At 38.6% G+C, this 21265-nt stretch overlaps 1 protein-coding gene across 5 annotated transcripts; it reads right to left on the reverse strand.

Moving 5' to 3' along the window:
* Positions 1 to 319: 319 nt before the first annotated feature.
* On the reverse strand, positions 320 to 20553 carry LOC140542698 (inter-alpha-trypsin inhibitor heavy chain H3-like). 5 transcript variants are annotated; one of them, XM_072665565.1, is made up of 26 exons: positions 20456 to 20553; positions 17615 to 17778; positions 16752 to 16856; positions 15948 to 16110; positions 15710 to 15820; positions 14853 to 14981; positions 14614 to 14730; positions 14328 to 14496; positions 13438 to 13548; positions 13161 to 13342; positions 12887 to 13066; positions 11714 to 11841; positions 10885 to 11072; positions 9723 to 9758; positions 9124 to 9174; positions 8687 to 8722; positions 8414 to 8464; positions 8143 to 8169; positions 6931 to 7005; positions 6151 to 6201; positions 5947 to 6051; positions 5269 to 5437; positions 4941 to 5000; positions 4169 to 4317; positions 2217 to 2292; positions 320 to 2134 (listed from the first exon to the last, which is right to left on the reverse strand). In XM_072665565.1, exons 1-26 carry the CDS (start codon positions 20528 to 20530, stop codon positions 2020 to 2022), a joined length of 2823 nt encoding a protein of 940 aa, XP_072521666.1. In that variant the 5' UTR covers positions 20531 to 20553; the 3' UTR covers positions 320 to 2019. The 5 variants fall into 5 exon arrangements, with proteins under 5 accessions (XP_072521666.1, XP_072521665.1, XP_072521668.1 ...); XM_072665564.1 differs by having other exon boundaries at positions 4941 to 5003; XM_072665567.1 differs by lacking the exon at positions 6931 to 7005 and having other exon boundaries at positions 4941 to 5003.
* Between the last annotated feature and the right edge of the window lie 712 nt (positions 20554 to 21265).

Consider the following 21265-nt stretch of genomic DNA (forward strand, 5'->3'; position numbering starts at 1 on the left):
CCTTACAGTTAGTGTAAACACTTACTAAAGTCCACTGAGACTGAAACAGTACAAACAAACATAACCAGTGCCTCATTGGGTCTCTTGCTGATGGTGAAAGTTAATAAACAGTTATCCTGCTAATGTGATGTTTATTGGCATTGAAAAATAGGTAATGAGTTCTCTTTTCTTTATAGAAAAGTTAGTTTGAAAGAAAATTTTGTCTCAGTCCAAGACATTCTATGGACAGTAGAGGCGGTAACCACTACAGATTTCACAGCATATTTGCTAAACAATTGTCATGAAGGGTCAGGCGTGGCAGTGAGGACACAAGGAAACATTTGCAGGGTTGGACAATGCAAGATTTTAATGATCAATGGAACACAGGTAATCAAAGTTACATGAACAGCAATCTAAAGGTCATATCTCAAAAACAACAAACAACAAACTTGGCAACACAGTCTGGGCAACGTAAGACACCTGGGACTGGGAGGGCTCTGAACAGTATGACAGGGAATACATGAACTGGGCAAACATGAACTAAGGGACAGTGACAGGGGTACAACAAAGAACCAAACTCATGAACTGAAACAGCGAAGAAGGTTTTCGGATCAAAGCCAAACAGAACTATGAACTGAGAACTACAAAGTAAGTTAGCAAGCTTGGCTGTTTTTGCTGAAGGGCGGGTGTTTCCACTGCAGCTTGGCATTATTACTGTAAAAATGAACAGTGATGGTAAAACTGTATTCCGCACTATTATGGTTAAACCTTGGATTGTAATCTCTGGTATATGTGTGTCCTGAACTGCTCCTAGATAGCTCGAGAAACATGTAACTACGATGTAACTAACCAATCACTATTAAATTAGTTACAACTAATTCGGTCATAAATTTTTTGTGTTTGCACGCCAGTCGGAAGATCCTACTGATTCCAACCTAATTCAGAATTACTAGCACGTCGCATTCAAGTGCTTTGTTGTCGGAGCGACATGAAAAATGGCAGTTAATGCACCACGCTAGCAGAGCAGACTATATGCTATGGATAGAATGAAAAATAGCATTGTTCTATAGCAAGTTCAATAAACACAGATTACAGAATAAAATAATGTGCACAATAATTAACAGCAGCTGCGCTGTTGAAAATAAAGAATTCTGTACCATCCAGTACTAATTCTGTCTGATCTCCGCCATGTTAAAAGGTTGAAGGTTCCCTCAACTTGGATTACTTGGGATTACTTGGATATCAAAATGATGTCTGAATTTCCAACTGGTTCGGAACTCATATTTACCATAAATCAGATGAACGCTAAAGTTGATTAGGACCTGTGAATTCTAATTTGTACAGTAAATTGTAATAGAGAATGTCTGGGTATCTGTCTGTGTACTAAAGCTTAACAGTAAGAGGGTCATGCAACAAGACAGTGACCCTTCACACACAAGTATGTCCAGACCTGTTGTGTAGAAGGCCTTTAGTTGCTATTGCTGCTCAAGGAGGTAACACCAGTTACAGAGAGCAAAGTTTCACTTTTTATACAAAGATGTTGAGTGCTTTCTTTTTCTCAATAAATTAATATAAAAACAAGTGTTTTTGTGTAATTGTGTTTATTTAACTTTAGAACTTCTGACTACATTTCAGGTCACATTTATGCAGAAATACAGAAAACTGGTTCAAAGACTTTCTAGCAGCACTGTATGAAAACTGAATTCCACAATTCAGTAAAAACAGGCATCCAAAAATGTTACAGTATGTGTGACTTATACATTAAGTCATGTTGTGAGCACATGAAAGAGCACAACAAGCCATTTTGTGCTATATCGTTTAAAATACTGGTTAATAAAATCTTTTGGTGAATTACTATGGTTAATAAAATCTTTGGTGTAATGAAGTAAATAAAAATATGACCAGTCCATAAAACTATAGACACTGGATTGGCTGAGCCTAAAGTGAGCGTCTGAGTGTCTGGATTGAAAAATCTGTCTGATAAAATGATTCAATGACTTTGCTCAACATCAGTGCATTGACAAATATCAACACAGGAAGCTACAACTGTGACACTGTGAAATCAGAGAGCTTCCCCTGCAGGACAAACTGGAACGGTACAAGCCAGCATTCTAGAACAGGAGCTGAGGAGCGTCGATAGTCCTTGGCAGTGCTCCTGCAACAGATAAGCATGTTTAGCTTAAAATATTATTTATAATAGGCAATAATTAGGTTCACCAATGTACGTTTATGTTTACCAGGTCGCCGTCACTTCTTTATCCTTAATTTTAATCCGTGATCCATGAAGTTCCTTGTACTGAAGATTACTTTTTCCTTGAAAATCAGAGAAGGGTAAAGATGACTGGCGTAACACAGCAGTGATAACTCATTAACTAAAGCAATTTAACATGTGAACACCAACAAAACCTTCCAAACATCAACCAAACGTTTTTTTAAGCTTAGCTAAGTTCATTTTTATATTTGCATAGCTTGGATTGTGTGCATAATAAAAAAAACAGAGATAATAATATACAGAAATAATGTCATACTAGGGCCGGGCAATGAATAGAAAATGTATAGAACCCCACTTTCCAAATTATTTTAATACATTTAATATGCTTTTCCTAATTTTTTAAAAAGGTTTGTTAATACATTTTACAGTGTGTTTATATAATGGCCTTTTAAAAGCATACAACTGGAAGCAACATGGATAAGAACTCAATTACAGAGCCAACTTCTATGGGCATTCTACAGTTCATTAATCATAATTAAGGTAAAATGTTGAATTAATCATAATATTTATTTAGGTTGTATCTCCCAGCACTGTTATGTTATTAGAAAAAGAGTACATAAGCATAAAACACAAAAGTATACAGATTCCATAAAGAATCATTTGTGTAAAAGAGATGAATCTTTATTTTGAGAGAGTATGAATCTTTATATTGAAATAGTATGAATTTTTATTTTGAGAGAGTATGAATCTTTATACTGAGAGAGTATGAATCTTTATATTGAAATAGTATGAATTTTTATATTGAGTATAAATCTCTATATTGAGTGTGAATCTTTATATTGAGAGTGTATTAATCTTTATATTGGTAAAGAACCTTTACAACCACTTCTGTAAACTTTGTTTACAGGTTCTTTATCTCCTGTAAAGGTTCTTTACACTGTTCCAAGAAAAAAGCGGTTCTTCTATGGCATCGCTTAAAGAACCCTTTGTAACACATTTGTAACATTTATTTTTAAGGATGTGTTTATACTTGTAGTTCAGTTCTCTTGGTCTGAACCAAGCATGAAGAAGAATACATTGCTACAGTTTAGTCCTGGTTTGCTTTGTATTTATACTGACATATTTGCAGTTGAACCAGAATGTGGTCTTTGAATGTGTCAGTTTAGATGCCTTTAGTTCGCTTTGTGTTCACACTTTAAACTAACTGCTCCAGAGTTCATTTAGAAACGCTTGTTTGGTGTGAAAGGAAACATTCACACTTACTCTAACTAACCACACTAACAGAGCAATTGCACAGCTGTACAAGTACACGAGTTCGGTACGTTTGGTTAAGTCTGTGATCTGGGGTTTGCTTCAAGTGGACTCTGGTCCAGTCTGCTGGAGGTGTGGGGTTGTTTGATTGGCTCATCTATATTTTCTTTCCATTTGAGTGTTTGAATCCATTTTGCAAAAATTCACACAGAAAAGTGACGTCTGAAATTATGCAATCCATTCACGGTTCGTATGAAATTTTGTGTAAAAGCAAACTAGTGAAAAAGAGTCCCTCCCCTGAGACAGGCTCAGAATCGGTCCTGGGTGAGGGCCCTTGTAAGTGTGAGAATGCCCCAACAGTGCAGTGTGCTTGAGATCACAAATTGTAGAATGTTTTCTGGCCACTTACATTGAATTTGCACTACACGGTGACAAAGTGTTTTGTTTAATAGAAGTAATGATAAAACGTGATGTGTTGTCTTTTCTTGCAACACAAATTAATTAAAATTTCCATATTTGCTAGATCATATTCTTAATATGTTAAAATAAATGCAACAACAGAAAATACGGAAAAAGGAGAAGATTAAACAGCAGAAATATCCATGTTTGTTTGTGTTGACCTAAAGGTTTTCCTGGTATCTGGTGTAGTTTTCCCCTTTGTGTGAACCACAGCACATTGTTCTACTTTGAGTAAACCAGTGTGGTGTAGTCTCTCTGTCTTCTTACCAAAAATCCCTTGCATGTTGGCGTTGTTCGGTTGCTGCTGAACAGCAGGCCACAGAAACCTTTCACCATCTTTCTTATGACGGAAGAAGACAACACGCACGGTTCCCATGGTGACATCCATTTCATCATTTCTCAGAATCAGAGATATGCTGTGAACATAAATAAATGGTCAACATGAGTTTTCAACCTTCTACATTATCCATGATGTACTGTGTAAGACATGTTCCTCAGGAAACTGACAAGCTGAAATACAGTCTATGTGCTGTTTTAAGGGATTAGATTATATTGCTCCATATCTTGTGAATGATGTATTGTGAGGTGTTTGTAGCTAGAAGCTACTAGCATTCTGTTGCAAGTGGCAAGAAATAAATTCAGTGCACATAACTGAACATTATGTCTGCCTGCTGGGTAATACGAGAGACGTTTCGTTACAAGATCTGATATAAAGTGAGTTTTGAGCTCATTTTGTCAACCTATCAAAGTAAAGAATAGCATTCCTCAAATGGAACTATTTTTTTCGATATATTTTATGTATATTTTATGTGTTATCGAGCTGTAGTGTGATTCCCTGAGCCTCACCACAAGCCTGTCAATGCATGAATGTCCTGGTATGTTGTGCTAATGAGAAGTAAACATTGGTTTGACTTGACAAGAATAAGAGGACCCCTGTTCCACCTGCATACCATTTTAGTACACAAACACCATGAACAAACATTTCCATTTAGAAAGTTGGACTGCGCTTGTATAAAGAATGTAGTGTTGAGAATCTTACCCAAGAACTCTGTTTGGTGTAGTGTGGCGAACTTGTCCAGCCAGGGAAACAATTTCTAGTCTGCTACATAGAAAGTGGTGTTGTTATCCACTATTTAATTACAGCTGCAAGATCAGTGGGCAGGTCCAGGGATGGATTATTGACTGAACTGTTGTTTAACCTTAATTTTCAGATCTTTTTTCACTGTTTCTGTATTGGTGGTGACAAGCATGCGAAGATGCTTGTTCTCCAGAGCCTTGAAAGACCATGATCTGCCCCTGCCCACCAGGTAGCTCGCCAACCAATATCTATCAGGGTAAAGACTGTTCTTATGTCACTGGTTTTGTACCTGTCTACCTCGTGCTTGGTGGACGTCTTTCCCCACTCAAACATCACATTATTCAGGCCATCAGAGTAATGGACGTTGGAGGTGCTGAGAGTCAGGCAATGGTTGGTTTTGTAATGCAGAACTATCCGTTTGAAGCCTTTTGATGAGAGCTTGCCATTCATTGAGAAACCTATAGAGAGGACAGTAACATCATTACTCTCAGGATGTCTGATTTACTAACCATACAGTCTTAAAAATCAAGAGAACAGTATGAAGGTTTGGAAGGTTCTTCATGCTCACACATCTGTTACCCAAACACTGGGCCTTATTTACCCGCCATTCCTACGAAAAACAATCTTACACCACCTTTTTGTCTCTGAAGATTCGTAAAGATTATTTGGGATTTCTTGAATTTACAAGGACAACAGGATCCATCATTATGAAGCAGAGCTGAGAACAATTCTGTGCTTTATAACCACATAATGAATCTGACCTAGACTTTTTGTTAGAATGTCTTAAGAAGATATTGGTAAATGAGGCCCATTGTTCTTTATAAAACCAAAAGTGGTTCAAAAGAAGCCTTTGAGGGACCTTAATCAGTGATGTGGCATTAGAAATGGCAGTGTTCAATCCTGAGGTCTAAAAAGTCTGCTTTTGGAAAACAGTTAGGGTAGAAGATCAGGTGTGACAACATCTTACCTGAAGAGGGGTCCATCAGAAGGTGGAGTTTGGAATTTACTGGTAGGTCATAACACAGTGGTTTAGGCTGGTCATGAGCAGAGATCAAGAACCTCCCACCACTCACTGAAAGAGGGAGAAACAAGATGGAACTATGAACTATGAAGGTGGGGATCTGTATAGCTTTTTTTTTTTTATCGCTGTATCAACAAAACAAAAAACAACCTGTAGGTAAAGTTGTCGAAAGTGGCACTTCAGATGGTTTACCTCTGCTTACTAGCAAAACAAGAAAAGCAGAAATCAGCTGCAGTATATGTGGAAATAGAGTTATAAGGAATAGTCTTTCCGTTACAAGCACCTCCTTTTTTGTTATTGAGTTGAATAATTCTAAGAATTTCACCCTGCATAGCTGTAAAACGGATACATAACTGGATTATGACACAAATTCATGTGTTGCACATCAGCCTTTTCCCAAACCATGTTTTTTTTTTTTTTTTTAATCAAACTTTTTAAACCATTCCTAAAACTGGGGAAATTGAATGACTCTGGTATGGAGTTAATGTTGTAAGGATTTACACCAAATAATAAAATCTGCAAGCAAAATGTTGAAAATCAAAATAAAAACTATATGCAGTTGTCTGATACTGATTCTGATTCTGGTTTGTATTGTGTCAGTTTGTGCTTTCACTTCTTCTCTTTTAGTTCTTCTGGAGTTTTTTAGTTCTTCTGGAGTTTTTTGAGAAGGTGTTCACCTTGTTGCTTTGAAATAAAGTACAGTAAAGTTCACTCAGGTTCACAGGGCGTCAGGAGAGCAACTGTGCACTGCATGTTTTAAGGTGGCAGTACTAAATGCACAAGTAAAAACAAACAAATAAATAAACCAATACATACACAAAGGACGACGAGGGCGAGTAACAGAAGGTGAAGACATGACAGGATGTTTGAGTTTGTTATTGATGTTGAGTTTTTTGAGTTTTGGTTTTGGGCTTAGGAGAAGGCGCTCACCTTGAACACTGATCAACTGATTTTGGAGTGACAGGTGCTCTGAAACCTGGTATGAAACCTTGCCAATGCTGCCATCTTTAAATCAGAAGTAACAGAATAACAGAAGATGAAGACATGCCAGGATGTTTGAGTTTGTTGTTGATGTTGAGTTTTTTTAGTTTTGGCTTTGGGCTTAGGAGAAGGCGCTCACCTTGAATACTGATCAACTGATTTTGGAGTGACAGGTGCTCTGAAACCTGGTCTGAAACCATGCCCACGCTGCCGTCTTTGAATCATTTTATAACAAGGCAGGACAACCGAAGTACCGCTAGATAGACCTACCTTGCCGTGTATTATACCACCTCCATAGACCATATAGGTGCACACAACTACAGTGATCATGTTTTTAGGTGGGGGATCATCTCTGCACAGCAGTGACATGGCAGTGGTGTGTTAGGGCCAATGCATGTTACATACTCTATTAACATAAGCCTGTTGTCCATTGTGTAAGCCATATGTATACTTATGAACTAATCTCAGCCCAGCAGGGATAAAACTCCAGCAGCACTGCTGTGTGATGCACAACTATGTTAGTGTCACTGCTGAGTTGAGAAAGATCCAGTGATATCCAGAGTGATATCTGTGCACTTTTGTTTGTTTTTGTTTTTCTGGTTCTCCATAAAAGGAAACTAGCCTGTTTCATTCTGATGTAAAATAACAGGGTGGTAAATACCCTTGTTAAATGACATCTGAGCATTTTTCACCCCGACCAAAGTCACACTTTTTGTAATTATACATCAAACAAGTTAAGGTAAACGAAGCAGAGAACCTGAAGGAAACACTGAATGTAAACTGTAGTCTGCAGAAGAGAAAAAGATGTTGAATATTAGGCCTTGATTCAAAACCAAAGTAACCATTTCACGCACTTATACAATTATACTTAATAAATGCATTTGAAAATCTGTTAAAATAAAAGTAAAAGAAGCAGAGGTCCTGACAGAGATGTTGAAAGTGAACTGTAATCTACCAAATACTAAATTTTACTCAAACAGTCAGAAAACAGTAAAGACTGAAAAACATTAGGTGTTACTACAATACTAAACTAATAAAGCAGCCAAGCTGTGTAATGTCCCTCCTGTATTAAACAAAGAACACTGTTTTGAAGACCATTAACAAAATCACAGTGAGAACAATTTACATAGGTTAAAATGACAGAGAGGACAAAGAACATACCTCGTAAAGTCATTGATCTTGCTTTTGCTGAAGAAAAATGAATAATGGTAAAGCCTTGATTTAGTTTCATATATTTTAAACATAATTTATTTCTCATAGTAATTGTTGGGTTAAATTATTTTATAAAATTGGGTTAAATTATTTATTTTTAAATTTGATCAATCTTATAACTTAAAATACTTCTTAATGTGCTAACCCTCCCAATCCACAAAAGTCCCAGACTCTTCATTCTGTACTTCAACAGACAGGCCAGAAATAAACCAATACATACACAAAGGACGACGAGGACGAGTAACAGAAGATGAAGACATGACAGGATAATCTGATCAGAAAATGCAAATTTCACAGGTTTCAGTTTAATATGTTAACAACCTTAAAATGCTTTAACAACCTTAAAACTAACAAAATTGCCAGTTAAGTAACGACTGAAAGACATTAGGTGTTACTACAATATTACAAAGGAATAAAGTAGCCAAGCTGTGTAATGTCTCTCCTGTATAATAATTTAAATAGTTTAAAATAACAGAGAGGTCAAAGAACATACCTGATGCAAAATGTGATAGTGATGATCCTCTATTGGCTGATGAAAAATATATAATGGTAAGATTCAATATGTTAACAACCATAAAAACATAAAACTTTAAAATCGCCACTTAAACCATAAAAAACAATATCAGTAAAAACAACAAAACATCAACAACGATGCATAATAACTTTATACTAAAGAAATAGTCAAAATATAATTTATATAATCTTAGAAGTCCCACCGCTTCATGCTTAACTTGTGCCTTTTTAAATAATGTCATTTTTTGCAATTTTAGTTGAATAAATTAAAGCAAATAATAATGTTGATTGTTGTGTGTTAAATTAGGATTGTTGAGATTCAAATATCCATGCATATGAAAATTCTGAAGAACACACTTTTTTTCACAGCACTGTACATACGAGCAAAACCATGCTAAATAAACAAAACCAACAAACCTGATGCACGAATTCTGGTCATCTTTGGCGATAATTGGGTTCTGCCAGTTACTGAAGAAAGATGAGCGTTAAACGGTGTAAAATGCTTTGTTTGAGGTTAAATTGTGAAATTTATAATTGGTAAAGATCGTGTATACACCTGTTAGGCTAGGTTAATGACATATTTGTTAATCCCAAAGTGAAAACTGTTGTAAAGCTTGTAAAATTATATGGAACTGCTGTAAAATATGTCAGTGATGCTTACATGCAGAGCTTTTATAGGTTAATGAACTTGGTAAGGTCAGCAGTGTCAGAGTCGTCAGCAGTTTGTCGTTTATTCCTCTGAAGTGAAGGCAGATGTCTTAATAGTAATGGTGTAAATGAGCCTTGAGTGTATATATAATGATGTCTTAAGTAGGCCTGAGCTTTTGGAGAGCGAGGTCAGTTATGCTGTCTGGGGTTCCTGAACACAGATGGCTGTGGCATCTCCGGAACCATTCATTTAGATTTTGAGGATGGACAACTAAAGAGTCCAGAAGTGGAAGAACTAAGCTGGTGTGTTGGCACACAGCACTATACATACAGACAAACATTGATAAATTAACCATACCAACACAAACCTGAAGGGCGGAGACGTGATTGTGTCTTGTACTTTGCTGTAACAGAGTAAATTGGAGCATTATATTATATTCAAACTAAAGTGATTATACAGTTAAACTACACAAATAAATATCATTAACATCAATGATGAAAAATAGCAAGGACAGTAATAATGAAAACACTATAATCTCTTTGCTAAAATTGTGGACTTGTGGATTGTGTGACTTGGCAGCTCGAGTCAATAAGCCTGCTGAAAAAGCACCAATGAGCTGTAGAGCTCCATTGTATTGAATTGATTATAGGAGTTATAAGACTGTGTTGTGTGATTGGACTAAATACAATTACACAAACAAATAATTGAATTCATATAGGGATACTGCGATAAACTTTTAAAAGTTGCATGTGCTGTCACCTTGCCACTTGCACACATTCATTCAGGTTTGTGGACGGAGGAGCAGATGGATGCCAGTGTTTCAGAGTGCTCCCATGTCTGTGTTACCTTCTGGCTCTCTCTGTTATAGTCAGCCACACTCTGATAATGTTCATTTTCTCTGTACTCTATAAATCCAAACAGAGCTAACTCTATCTCTTTACCTTCCCCTTACCCTGACTCTGAAAGAAGACTAACTGCTGGGCTCCCCTGCTAACCGCATCAGACCAGCAGCCCACCCACCAATCTGATCGCTGGGCTCTCTTGCTGCACATGTCAGACCAGCTGCCCACTATCCTGCTACTGCTATCTATCAATCGACTATGTTGAAGTTTCTAAGGGCTCTGAATATGCTATTTGCTAGTTCTACCACAATCAAGAATTCTCTACTATGTTTATGATTATGATCATTACTTAGATTAATTTTATTATCCCAAGGTTGCTTCCTCCAGCTCTAAGGGAGTTTTTCCTTGCCTCTGCCTCCTTTGTCTTGCTTACCAGGGGTTTATGTTTATGCTTAATTATTTGTTGATCTCTTTTCCTACAACTGGATTCCAGCTTTGTAATGTAATTTGTAAAAATATATAATATACAAATAAAATTGAATCGAAGTTTTAATATTTTAAAGTATTTTAAGCAGCATGCCAGCTAACCAATACATCAGTGAACTGGAAACAAGAGACATTTGGAATCTTCTGTAGCTTAATAGCTTATGTGGCAGATATTTTCTTGTCCAAAGTTCTGCTACTTGCCTGATGTTAACAAACGTTGTCTTTGGTTTGCCTTTTCCCCCTCTTTGGGTTTATCAGCTACCTGTGTGTCTTCTCCTTGGGGCTTAGTGACCACCATAGAGGTCAATGGAGTCACAAATTGATATGTGAGAGAAAGATTTAGGGCTTCTCCTCTGACTTTCTCCTTCTCCTGCCCATTAAGCGTCATCCTGGAACACAAAACTAGCCGTAAATGTAAATTAATATCTGTGTCAGCAATACACAGATAATTATAACTCATTTCTATCTTACACCACGCCAACAGTCTACTTTCTCGCCTTCCCCCTGCGTTGTTTAAATAGCAAAGGTGCTTGTGAATGTATCTACGCCGATGGCCGTGGTGGTCTAGAAATGAGGTGTGTTCAGGTACATTTCTGGCATATTGCTATCTTGGCAATGGAAATCACAGGAGCACCCCTGACTGAAAACAACCTAGGCAGACGTCAACAGTCAGATATTCATTACTATCTTGTCAGTGAATTGTCAACACAGGCGTGTGCCCAACATGCGGATAACACCCGCCAAAGTCAGACCGCACCTGGCTCTTAAAGGTAATGGCAAGTGACAAGCCGATTGGTTTCTTGCATGTTACGCCTAACACTCATAATTAAAAAGGATAAAAGGATTAATTAAGAGACTTAGTACATGCCCTTTGTGCGTTTTGAGTGCTTTTCCTGCCGCTACGATAGCAACGACACACTGATGCCCTAAATCAAGCTGAGCGGTGCACGATTGATGGCTCACCTAAAATAGGGCCCATATATTCCTACACAACCACACACAGTACAGATGAGTCTACTCCTCCACTTACTCTTTCTCCAGCAGCTGTTTGACTGTAAGGTAAGCCCAAAGTCTCTGGATAGAGTTTTCATGTTCTGGTAAAACCACCTCTGGCTGCTTTGAGAACACAGAGTCCTGGTAGGTCACTTTACTGTTTTTCTGCGAAGAGACATGAACGGTTCAGCAAGAATGATGTACAGCTGAAACACCCTTCACCTGCTAATGTTTGCTTTATTTGGTAAACTGCAACCAACTGAGAAAGTTTTACCATGCAGAGATGCTCTAACGGCCACTTTTGATGATGCTGGTAAGAATTATTCCAGCAAATTAGTTAGAATTTATAATAATTCCTATGACCAATCAGACATAACATTAATACTTGCTTAATATTGAGTAGATCTACCTTGTGCTACCACAACAGAGATGACCATTCGAGGCATGGACTCCATAGAACCTCTGAAATTGTCCTGTGGTATCTGCCACCAAGACATTAGCAGCAGATAGATCAATGGATCAAGTCAGTGAGCCTTAGGTGCCTATGACCCTGTCACCGGCTCACCGATTGTCCTTCCTTGGAACACTTTTGGTAGGTACTCACCATTGCATACCAGACAAACCTCACAAGACCATTTGTACCTGCTGCCTAATATATCTAGCCCTTGACAGATGGCATTCGAACCAGATCATCAATGTTATTCACTTCACCTATCAGTGGTTTTAATGTTCTGGTGGATTGGTGTATAGTATCATTTTGATGCAACGCATTCATTCATTCTAGTTTTCTACTAATTGTGGAAGCTCTATCTTAGCTTCTTAACATTTGACAACAAGCTTACTTAACTAGGGATGTTCAGGAGCCGATCCAGCATATTTTTATGGATGTGGTATCGGCTATTTTGAGCTTAAGCCAGCTCTGATTTCTCGTTTGTTTATACCACAGTGTTCTAGCAGAGCGCTCTCAGGTGGCCTCTGTAGCTGCCATTAACAGACATTATTCCCAGCCTGCAGCCGTGAGGAGCGTTCTCAGAAGCTAACAGAACAGTTTAGAGTCTGTGGAACTATTTTACAGTGGAACATAAGAATGTCCCGTAATATCTATGGTTGGAGTGTTTGAACTGCATTTGAGCTGCTTTTCCTCCAGTTGTTTGTCTTTTGTGAGTCTGCTTGGGTAGATTTCAACGGCCTTCTTATAAGATATTCTTACTGAGACCGCGATGACCTCTGTTTGGACACTCTCCAGGTTGTTGTCGGTAATTTGACCAGCCACCACGATCTCCGAGCCATTGTAGTAGTACCGGAAGTTCGTCTGGGTGAGATGGGCTGCTCCAGTGTAGTTCAGGTGGATGTCAATTAACAGAGGAACGGCCACAGTCTTATAAAAACCCTACGAAATGTGAAGGTGATGCTGAAACACTGGTAGATAACCCTAGTACTGGAATGAATGTATGAATGTAGAAAACTGGCACACTGTGTCCTACCTGTAGCTGTAGGTCAGCATCTGAGTCCTCATAGATCCTCAGAGCTTGTCCGTTATTTTCCAGTGCCATTTTTGACAGGAATTCAAAATTAACGTCAAATCCAAATCCCAGACAGTACAGAGGGAACCTTCCCCCGATAGCCTCTCTCACGTTGGCCTGTATGCTTGTTGGGTTACTCTCGCCTATTAGAGAAGGAGATTGTCAGAGTAGAAGGGAGGTCATTTTGCAGACCTTCTGCTTTCACAGAGAGAAACGTCTTTTTTCAGCTTTTTTAAACCTGTATTGGGAGCTCCATCCGTTAGCAGGATGAGGATGGAAGCTGATCCTTCATGCTGGTGTCTTTTGATCATGTCCACTCCTTTCAGCACTGCAGAATTAATGTCTGTGGCTGAGGAGGAGAAGACAGTTAATAAATGTCCAATAATAATAATAATAATAACAATAATAAACTATTTATATAGCACTTTCTTACATAATGCAGCTCAGAATGCTTCACAATAATATTAACACCAGAATCATGACAATAGTAAAACAATAACTAATAAATACATACAGAAAATGAAACAGAAAAATAGACAAATACATACTAAATACATAAAAATTTTAAAAAGGAATAAATACCAGAACGTAAACTAAGAAAATGCTTAGCTAAATAAAAATGTTTTCAGATGCTTTTTAAAATTATTTTATTTTAATTATTTATTTTAACTGTTTTTATCTTACTGTGCATTTAAGACAGATCTCCATTCTGATTGGCTGAGGCCTTCCCCATGTGATTAATGCTTTGTTAATATGGACAGTGTGAACATACAGGTATAGGCTGAATGGGTGGACATACAGTATGTACATTTGTTCATTACTGTGCCATCACAACCAAGATTAGTCAGTGTGATGTCAGTAAGCCGTGTGTGAAGAAGGAAGCTGACATTGGGTTTTGGTCACCATACGACTTAATGTTGGTATTTGGCATGTGACGTTAGGAAGACGTTGGATTTTGGTTACCTGACATCACAAGTTCAAACCAACAAAATATCACCGTCATCTGCATCACTATTCTGCACCAAACTGATGATGCCTTTAGTCACCTGACATCACAACCACATGGCAAAGTCTACTGATGTTGGTGGCAAGCCGGATAGGCACTGTGTGCAAGTGAACATTCCATACCTCCTCGATCTTTAATCTTCTTCACAAAGTCCTTTGCAGACTTCAGATTCCTCTCTGTGGCTTGGAGGAGTTCAGGATTCCAAACATCTATTTGACTGTCAAAGGTGATCAGGCCAAAGTAATCGTCCTCAGCAACGTCTCCTAGGATCTTCAGCAGTGCTTCACGAGTCTAGGATAAGAAGCTTCATCAGCAGGTCTGGTGGCTACATGCCAGGTGTTCTGACAACACTGGTTGGTAAAATCACGTGGCTTATGTCAGCGTTCAGCTTCAGACAGCGTTCTCTACCTGCTGAATCTTCTTCCCACTCATGGAGCCACTTCGGTCAATTACGAACACCACGTTTTTCGGGATGCGCTGAATGTCTGTTGGTGCAAAGTAGTGGACGAAATAACCGTTTGATGCCTGAGAGGAAACAAAAAGGGTTAGAAGCAATGGCAGGAGATAGGAGGTACCATGACCTTGACCAGGCCTACTGTTTAAGCTGAACTGCAGTCTTTTTATGTCCATCAGCAGCAAAACAGTACCTGCAGTTCTCCACTGGGCTTTGGTCTTTCTACATCGTACATGATGATCAGGTCTCCATTCAGTCCGTTTTCTCCACAGACATCACACTTGGTCTGCTGCTCACGGGTGGGGTAGAAGTTCACCCACGCCTGCAGTTGAAGGGGGGGGGGGGTTTCTCTCAAAGGAATTATCTCAATAATTTGAATAGTTTGAGATTTACGGTATCTCAAGATATATCTGGCATGGTTAAGTGTGTTTCCCACTCTGCCCTACAGATGGCACCAAACTGATATCTAAATTAGTTTGAGATAAGAATCCTGAGATTAGTACCTTGAGAATTATTGTGTGAAAATTATCCTGTAAAACTTATCTTGAGAACATTATTTTGAGATAATTATCCAGAGATCGGTATCTTGATATAATTGTTTTGACATAATATCTTAAGTATATTGAAAAAAAATGATTCATTGAAAATGATCCCAAAGAGATATTTTGAGACGATAATCCTGAAATAACTTATCCTGAACAATTCATCTTGAGAACATTATTTTGAGATAGAGAAAAGTATCACAAGAAAATATTCCCCAAAAAATTATCTTTAGATAAATATAACTGAGAAAAGTAACTCATCTCAAAAACAAACAATCAGATTATTATGCAAACAAGAGTTTTTTTATTACCTATTAAAATATCATTTAAAAAGCTCTGAAAGGTGTGTGAAGCTCACACTCCCAATAACATCAACTGGAACTTAATAATAATAAAAAAAATAATAGTAATAATAATGTAATGTTTTAATTTAATATTAATTTATTTCAGTTGTAACAATACATGTAGCAATACAAGTGCATGTATTAGTTCTGCATGCAGTTCTGACCTCTTTAACAGACCATGTTGTGGTCACAGCATTGGTCAGCTCCTTCATGTTTAACCCCCCTTTCACCTCCAGGAAGGAAATTCCTGGACTCTCATAAATGTAGACGTCAATCTAACAGAGACACATAATCAGAAATAAGAGGCTTTGAAATCAGAATAAGAAAACTCCTCCTCCACTTTCCTCTGATCCACACTGTTATATAGTAATGTAGCACAGAAGCACTGTGTCGTGACTGTACCTTAAAGTCTGCTACAGGCTGCATCGGCTGAGCATTGACTAGCAGTTCATATTTGCCAAGATGCCGCTTGAGCAGCTCCTCATAGGTGAGTTCAAAGGTCACTTTGCTGAGAGCTGCTACTGTCACTGAGGTTTTAAACTCCTCCAGAGTCCGTCCTACTGAGCTGGGGCAACACGAGGATGCCGGACTTAAATACAGTTGATAACTGATGCATATACACCAATCAGCCATATCATTAAGACCATCTGCCTAATATTGTAATATTGATATTGAGTCGTCAAAACAGCCCTGAACCGGCAAGTCATGGACTCCTGTAAGCCCTGTAAGTTGTGAGATGGGGCCCCCATGAGCATCAATGAGTCTTGGACACCCATAACCTAAGGATGTCCCTTCTTGAAGCACTTTTAGTACGTACTGACCACTGCATACCAGGGAACGCCCCACAAGACCAGTCGTCTAACCATTACAGCTCTCGTCAAAGTGTCTGTTTACTTGCTGACTATTATATCCACCCCTTGACAGGTGCTACTGAAACCAGATCAACAATGTTGTTCACTTCAGCTGGCAGTGGTTTTAATGTTATGGCTGATCAGTTTAAAGGTGTAAACGTACATCACTAGCATAGAGGTGTAACACCAGAGATTCGAATAATTGCCATAGGTGCTCTTTCAGTTAAACCAAACCATGTAATGTAAATGTGTTTGGTGTTTTGGAATGTGTCCCATGGCTTATTATTAAATATAATAGAATTCATAAAGAATCATAGAATTCAACTGCAATTGACCCTTCCTGAAGAGCTCATACCTGACCATTCCAGCACTCTCTCCTCGAGATACTGCCTGACTGTACTGCTGCTGAGCTGCTTCCTTCTCCTTCACGACCCCATCATATGTCTGCCCCTCTATGGTCCTGAGGAAGGCACATTTCAGACAAATTTCAGAAAAATTAGGGATGTCCCAGTCTGATCCAGGCATTTTAATGGACTGGGTAAGAATCAGAAATTTTGAAGATTTTGGAAAATACTTTCCCAGAAGGGAAATTGCAGTTATTACAGTTGCAACCATTTCATGTAAGAATAACTCTATACAATTTAAAACAAAAAGAGAACAAAAAAAACATGTACATGTTTATGAATTGAAGAAGTGAAGTGAAGTGAAGAAGTGAAATATGAATATAGTAAAGTATAGGTCTAAGTATAGGGTATCAACTAGTTTAACCCCAATCCAGTTCTGAATCTGTTCAGAGCGCCAACCTTTGTTTTTAAGACGCCGTTACCGGACATTACTGTCCAGCTAGCAGCAGTGCTAGCTGGACAGTACCTTCTCAGAAGGTAAATAAAAAAATTAGAGTTTGCAGTGTGGAGCTGTTTTACAGTGGAACATGAAAACAGACCATAATATCTAAACCTTTAACTGATAACTGAAACTCTCTGTTTTTATCAGCGGGAGAACCTTTGTTTTTAAATCAGCACTGAAGAGCCCATTCAGAACAGACTGGAAGCTAACGCTAATGCCAACACACACACACTATAGAAAGCCCAATCACAGCACATTCACCCACTATACACCAGTAATGTCATAAATCAGTGTAACCCATGCGTGCAGTGAACACACACTCAGTGGTGGGCAAATTCCACCTGCTTCTGTTTCTGCATCATATTTACTCACATGCGGAATTTGCTGATGAAAGCATTCTTGGGAATCTTGACCTGGAAATGGATTTCTTTGGACTCATTGAGCCGGTTCGCCACGCGGCTCGTGATGACTGTGATGGCGTAGCGGCTGGTGACTGTGGAGTTTATGTGGAAGCTGTAGATGTCAACATCTTGTTCCTGTGGTTGAACACAAGACTTCATTTGTACAGTCTGTAGATGATTTTTGATTATGCATATTTTCTAGTCACGCTTGTATTCAGCTTTTTGATCAGACAGGCGGTTTCCACATAGCAACAGAGGTTTGTGGAATCTTTTCCATAAGAATGAATGGTGAATGATACAGATCAATGTGCCAACCAACCACATGGGGTAACACAGCAACTATGTATCAACCACCTAAGACACCATGGCAACCATCTGGCACACCATAGCAACTGCCTGGCAACCACTTCGCACCCACCTGGAATACTGTAGCAAGCAGCTAGCAACACCACAGAAACCACTTAGAATACCATAGCAACCACATAGCAACAGCCTAGCAGCTGTCTGGAGTTGGAGACCACATTAGCTGTGCAACCCTCTTGTGTTTCCTTCTGGAAATGCACATTTATGTTTATTAGTATTATTACTATTATTAAATATTAATACTATTTGTTTAATTCATATAAATAAAATTAGATGTGCATAAAAAGTAAAAAATTAATATGGACTTTATTTATTTTCCTTAAAGAGGAGCAAGAAGCGTTAGATGTTGTACATGTAAACAAGCTGATCTGACAGCAGATTGCTATATCCTGTTTGTGAAGCTGAAGACTGTTATATGAGTGTTAGACGAGGTGGTAATGAGTTCCTGACTGAAGGTCCTCCATTAGAAAGTGTAATTCCTGTCCTAAAGTCCTAAAGAAAGCTGCATAGATGCTAGTAGAGGATTGTAGTAGTAGTTATGGACTGGAAAGCTGTTTTCAGAGCAGTCGAGGAGGGGGTCATGTGTAAAAGAAAGGAAATTTGTGAGAGACTCCACTCCCATGTCTGTCGTTTCTATATTCGGAAAAGTGACTAGATCTGGGCCTTGTGGTTGTGCTTGGCCTGAGGCCTGGGTGGGCAAACAATCAGCTGATCACATCTGAGGTATGCAGCATTTCCCAGCCTGCGCTCTTCAGGGAGTTGGGCTAGAAGTTACTTTCTTTTCAGGCGTACAGCTTCTGAGAAGTCTTATTAGTGTTTCCTCTTGATCCTTGGCATCTCAGGAGACTTATTTGAGACCTCTTTCATTTAGAGATCAACTTTTTAAATTGCTTAGAAGGCATAGCATTAGACATTACTGCATGTTTCTCTTTTAGAATTGATCAGGAATTCCTCGGTAAAGCAATGAAAGAGCTGCAAGTGAGTCAGAAGTTCAGGACTTCAGCTTTGGAGCCCTAATCAAACACATTTACTTTAATGAACTGATACTACCACTGAAAATACTACAGGAAAAGATCCGGCACCTTATACATGGGGTTACACATAGAACCCAGCCCATTTCCTTCACCCATATTCTAATCACCCACTATGTTACAACCCCTTCACAGGGGTCATCAGCTAAGCACTTCACTCTGTCAGTCCTCTGCGTCTTTTACTTTCAGCAGTTTTGGGCATTTTTTTTCCCACCAATTAACTGGTTCTTTTAATTACTGTATAAAAAATCTGTCAAGAAAAAATAAAAAACACTGATGCATAAAACACCTTATTTGTCAGTTATTTGTTCTGGCTAATGCGCTTGTGCCAATCTCCACATCGAGGGGGGCCTTAGCACGCTGACCCTCCTTCGTTTGCTGCACTTTTTGTTAAAGGGCGGGACTTTATCCGCAACAGCAAACTGATTGGCTCTTTCTGTTTAAAGGCAGGACCTTATCTGTAACCAGAAATCTGATAGGCTCCTTTTGTTTAAGGGCGGGCCTATTTTATGACTAGCAAGCTGATTGGCTCTATTCTTGAAGGACGGGACGTTATCCATAATCAGCAAGCTGATTGGCTCTTTTTTTTTTTTTTAACAGCCCGTGTCCTCACTTATAAGGTCTGTGACAACACACAACACAACTCTTGTTGGACAGAGCTATAGATGGCGATATTTCTTAAGAACTTTTGTGCTTATGGTTTTGCAGTCAGAGATAGTGAGGGGAATCGACATAGAGTTATTTTAAACTTTCTTAACTGAAAAACATTTGTGGCTTTTGAGAAAACATATATATATATATATATATATATATATATATATATATATATATATATTCATATCATATTTATTTTATAGTTTGGCCTGACTATTATACTACATTTATATGCCGCTGTACAGGTTATACTCTGGTTACTGCAAAAACATTCAGGACCCATTTCCCAGACATGGATGAAGCTTATTCTTCTAAACTGCCTTTTCAGTGGTGAATCTCAGATGCAAATCGTAGTCAGAGAATCACTTTGATCTGGAGCTGGGAAGCCAGCCCACAAACTTATTATCTTCTAAATTCTTCATGATCCGTTATGCCAGACAACCTGCAGCAGAGTCGTTAATAAACCCCATTCCTTTCAAACTACATCCATATGTTCTTAAACCTCTGGAAGTTCAGAGATTTGGAGAAACGTCACAAGCAGAGCATGGAAATGCCTTAACATCTGAGCAAACATGAGAGGACAATGCATAATGAGATAATAAGGAGCATCTTAAACGTACAAACTCCGACAGATCATCACATGTAAACAGGCCTCGTCAGACTTTAAAGCTAGCTGTCTCCTCCAAATGTCCACTCAGACAGCTCCCAGAAACCCAAAGAACCCAAAAAATCCTTAACAACTACAATCTGGCCTTTGACTTTACCTTTCTGGCCTGGCTGGACACAGCACAGATGAGTATGGTGGTAAAGAACGTTATGCTGGCTGTGGTTCGGTCCATGGTGCTCCATGCAGGACTGCAGCTGTACAAACACAAACTGAAGCTTTTAAACACACCCTGCAGATCTGCTATTGGCCACTGTGAATAAACTACAGACAACACCCTCTTACGGTCATCAGCTTCTCTCTGCTGGGAATAAAACCAAGGAAATTTAACTGTTCCACAGAAACAAACACATTTCATTGGAATTCTGGCTTAACTGCTGATCTGCATAAGGAGTCGTGCTCCCTAAAGATAAGTATATGTTATGAGGAATGAGTAAGCATTGCAGTGGCTCTGCAGATACTATAAAATACAGGTGAGTTGTAGATGCTTTGGATTATGAATATGATGATTCTCTTGGTGTCATTCCTGCCTGTACCTCTATTGCAGCATTTTCTTTTGGCCCTCAGTTCCTCATTCAACCCCGTAACACTGCAATTTCTCCCACTGTAAAAATAATGGTTTAAGTTTCTGACATTTTGTGGAACTGACATCGTCAAAGTCTCTCTGATCGCATGGTTCAAAAAGGGTCAGATGATCTTCCCTCTTCTATATAATTGAAAGGTCAGTACCTACCAAAAGTGCCAGAAGTAAGGAAGTAAGTAGTCCAATGCTTTTTGATGCTTATACAGATCCACCTCACAAATGTAAAGCATTTTTTAAGGATCTGCTAGAATGTCTTGAAGCTACCTTCAGAGGTCATGTGGAGTCCAAGCCTTGATGGGTCAGAGCTGTTTTGGTGGCACAAGGGGA

Source organism: Salminus brasiliensis, chromosome 21 (assembly GCF_030463535.1).
Source record: "Salminus brasiliensis chromosome 21, fSalBra1.hap2, whole genome shotgun sequence".
Lineage (NCBI taxonomy): Eukaryota > Metazoa > Chordata > Actinopteri > Characiformes > Bryconidae > Salminus > Salminus brasiliensis.

Bases quoted from the DNA above. Each gene is read 5' to 3' on its own strand.
- LOC140542698 (XM_072665564.1), bottom strand. From the start codon at position 20,530: ATGGACCGAACCACAGCCAGCATAACGTTCTTTACCACCATACTCATC. The intron at 13,549-14,327 runs GTATGGAATGTT...TCTCCTCCTCAG, and splicing joins GAAGATTAAAGATCGAGGAG to CCACAGACATTAATTCTGCA. The intron at 9,759-10,884 runs GCAAGTAGCAGA...ACTCTGTTACAG, and splicing joins ACAACGTTTGTTAACATCAG to CAAAGTACAAGACACAATCA.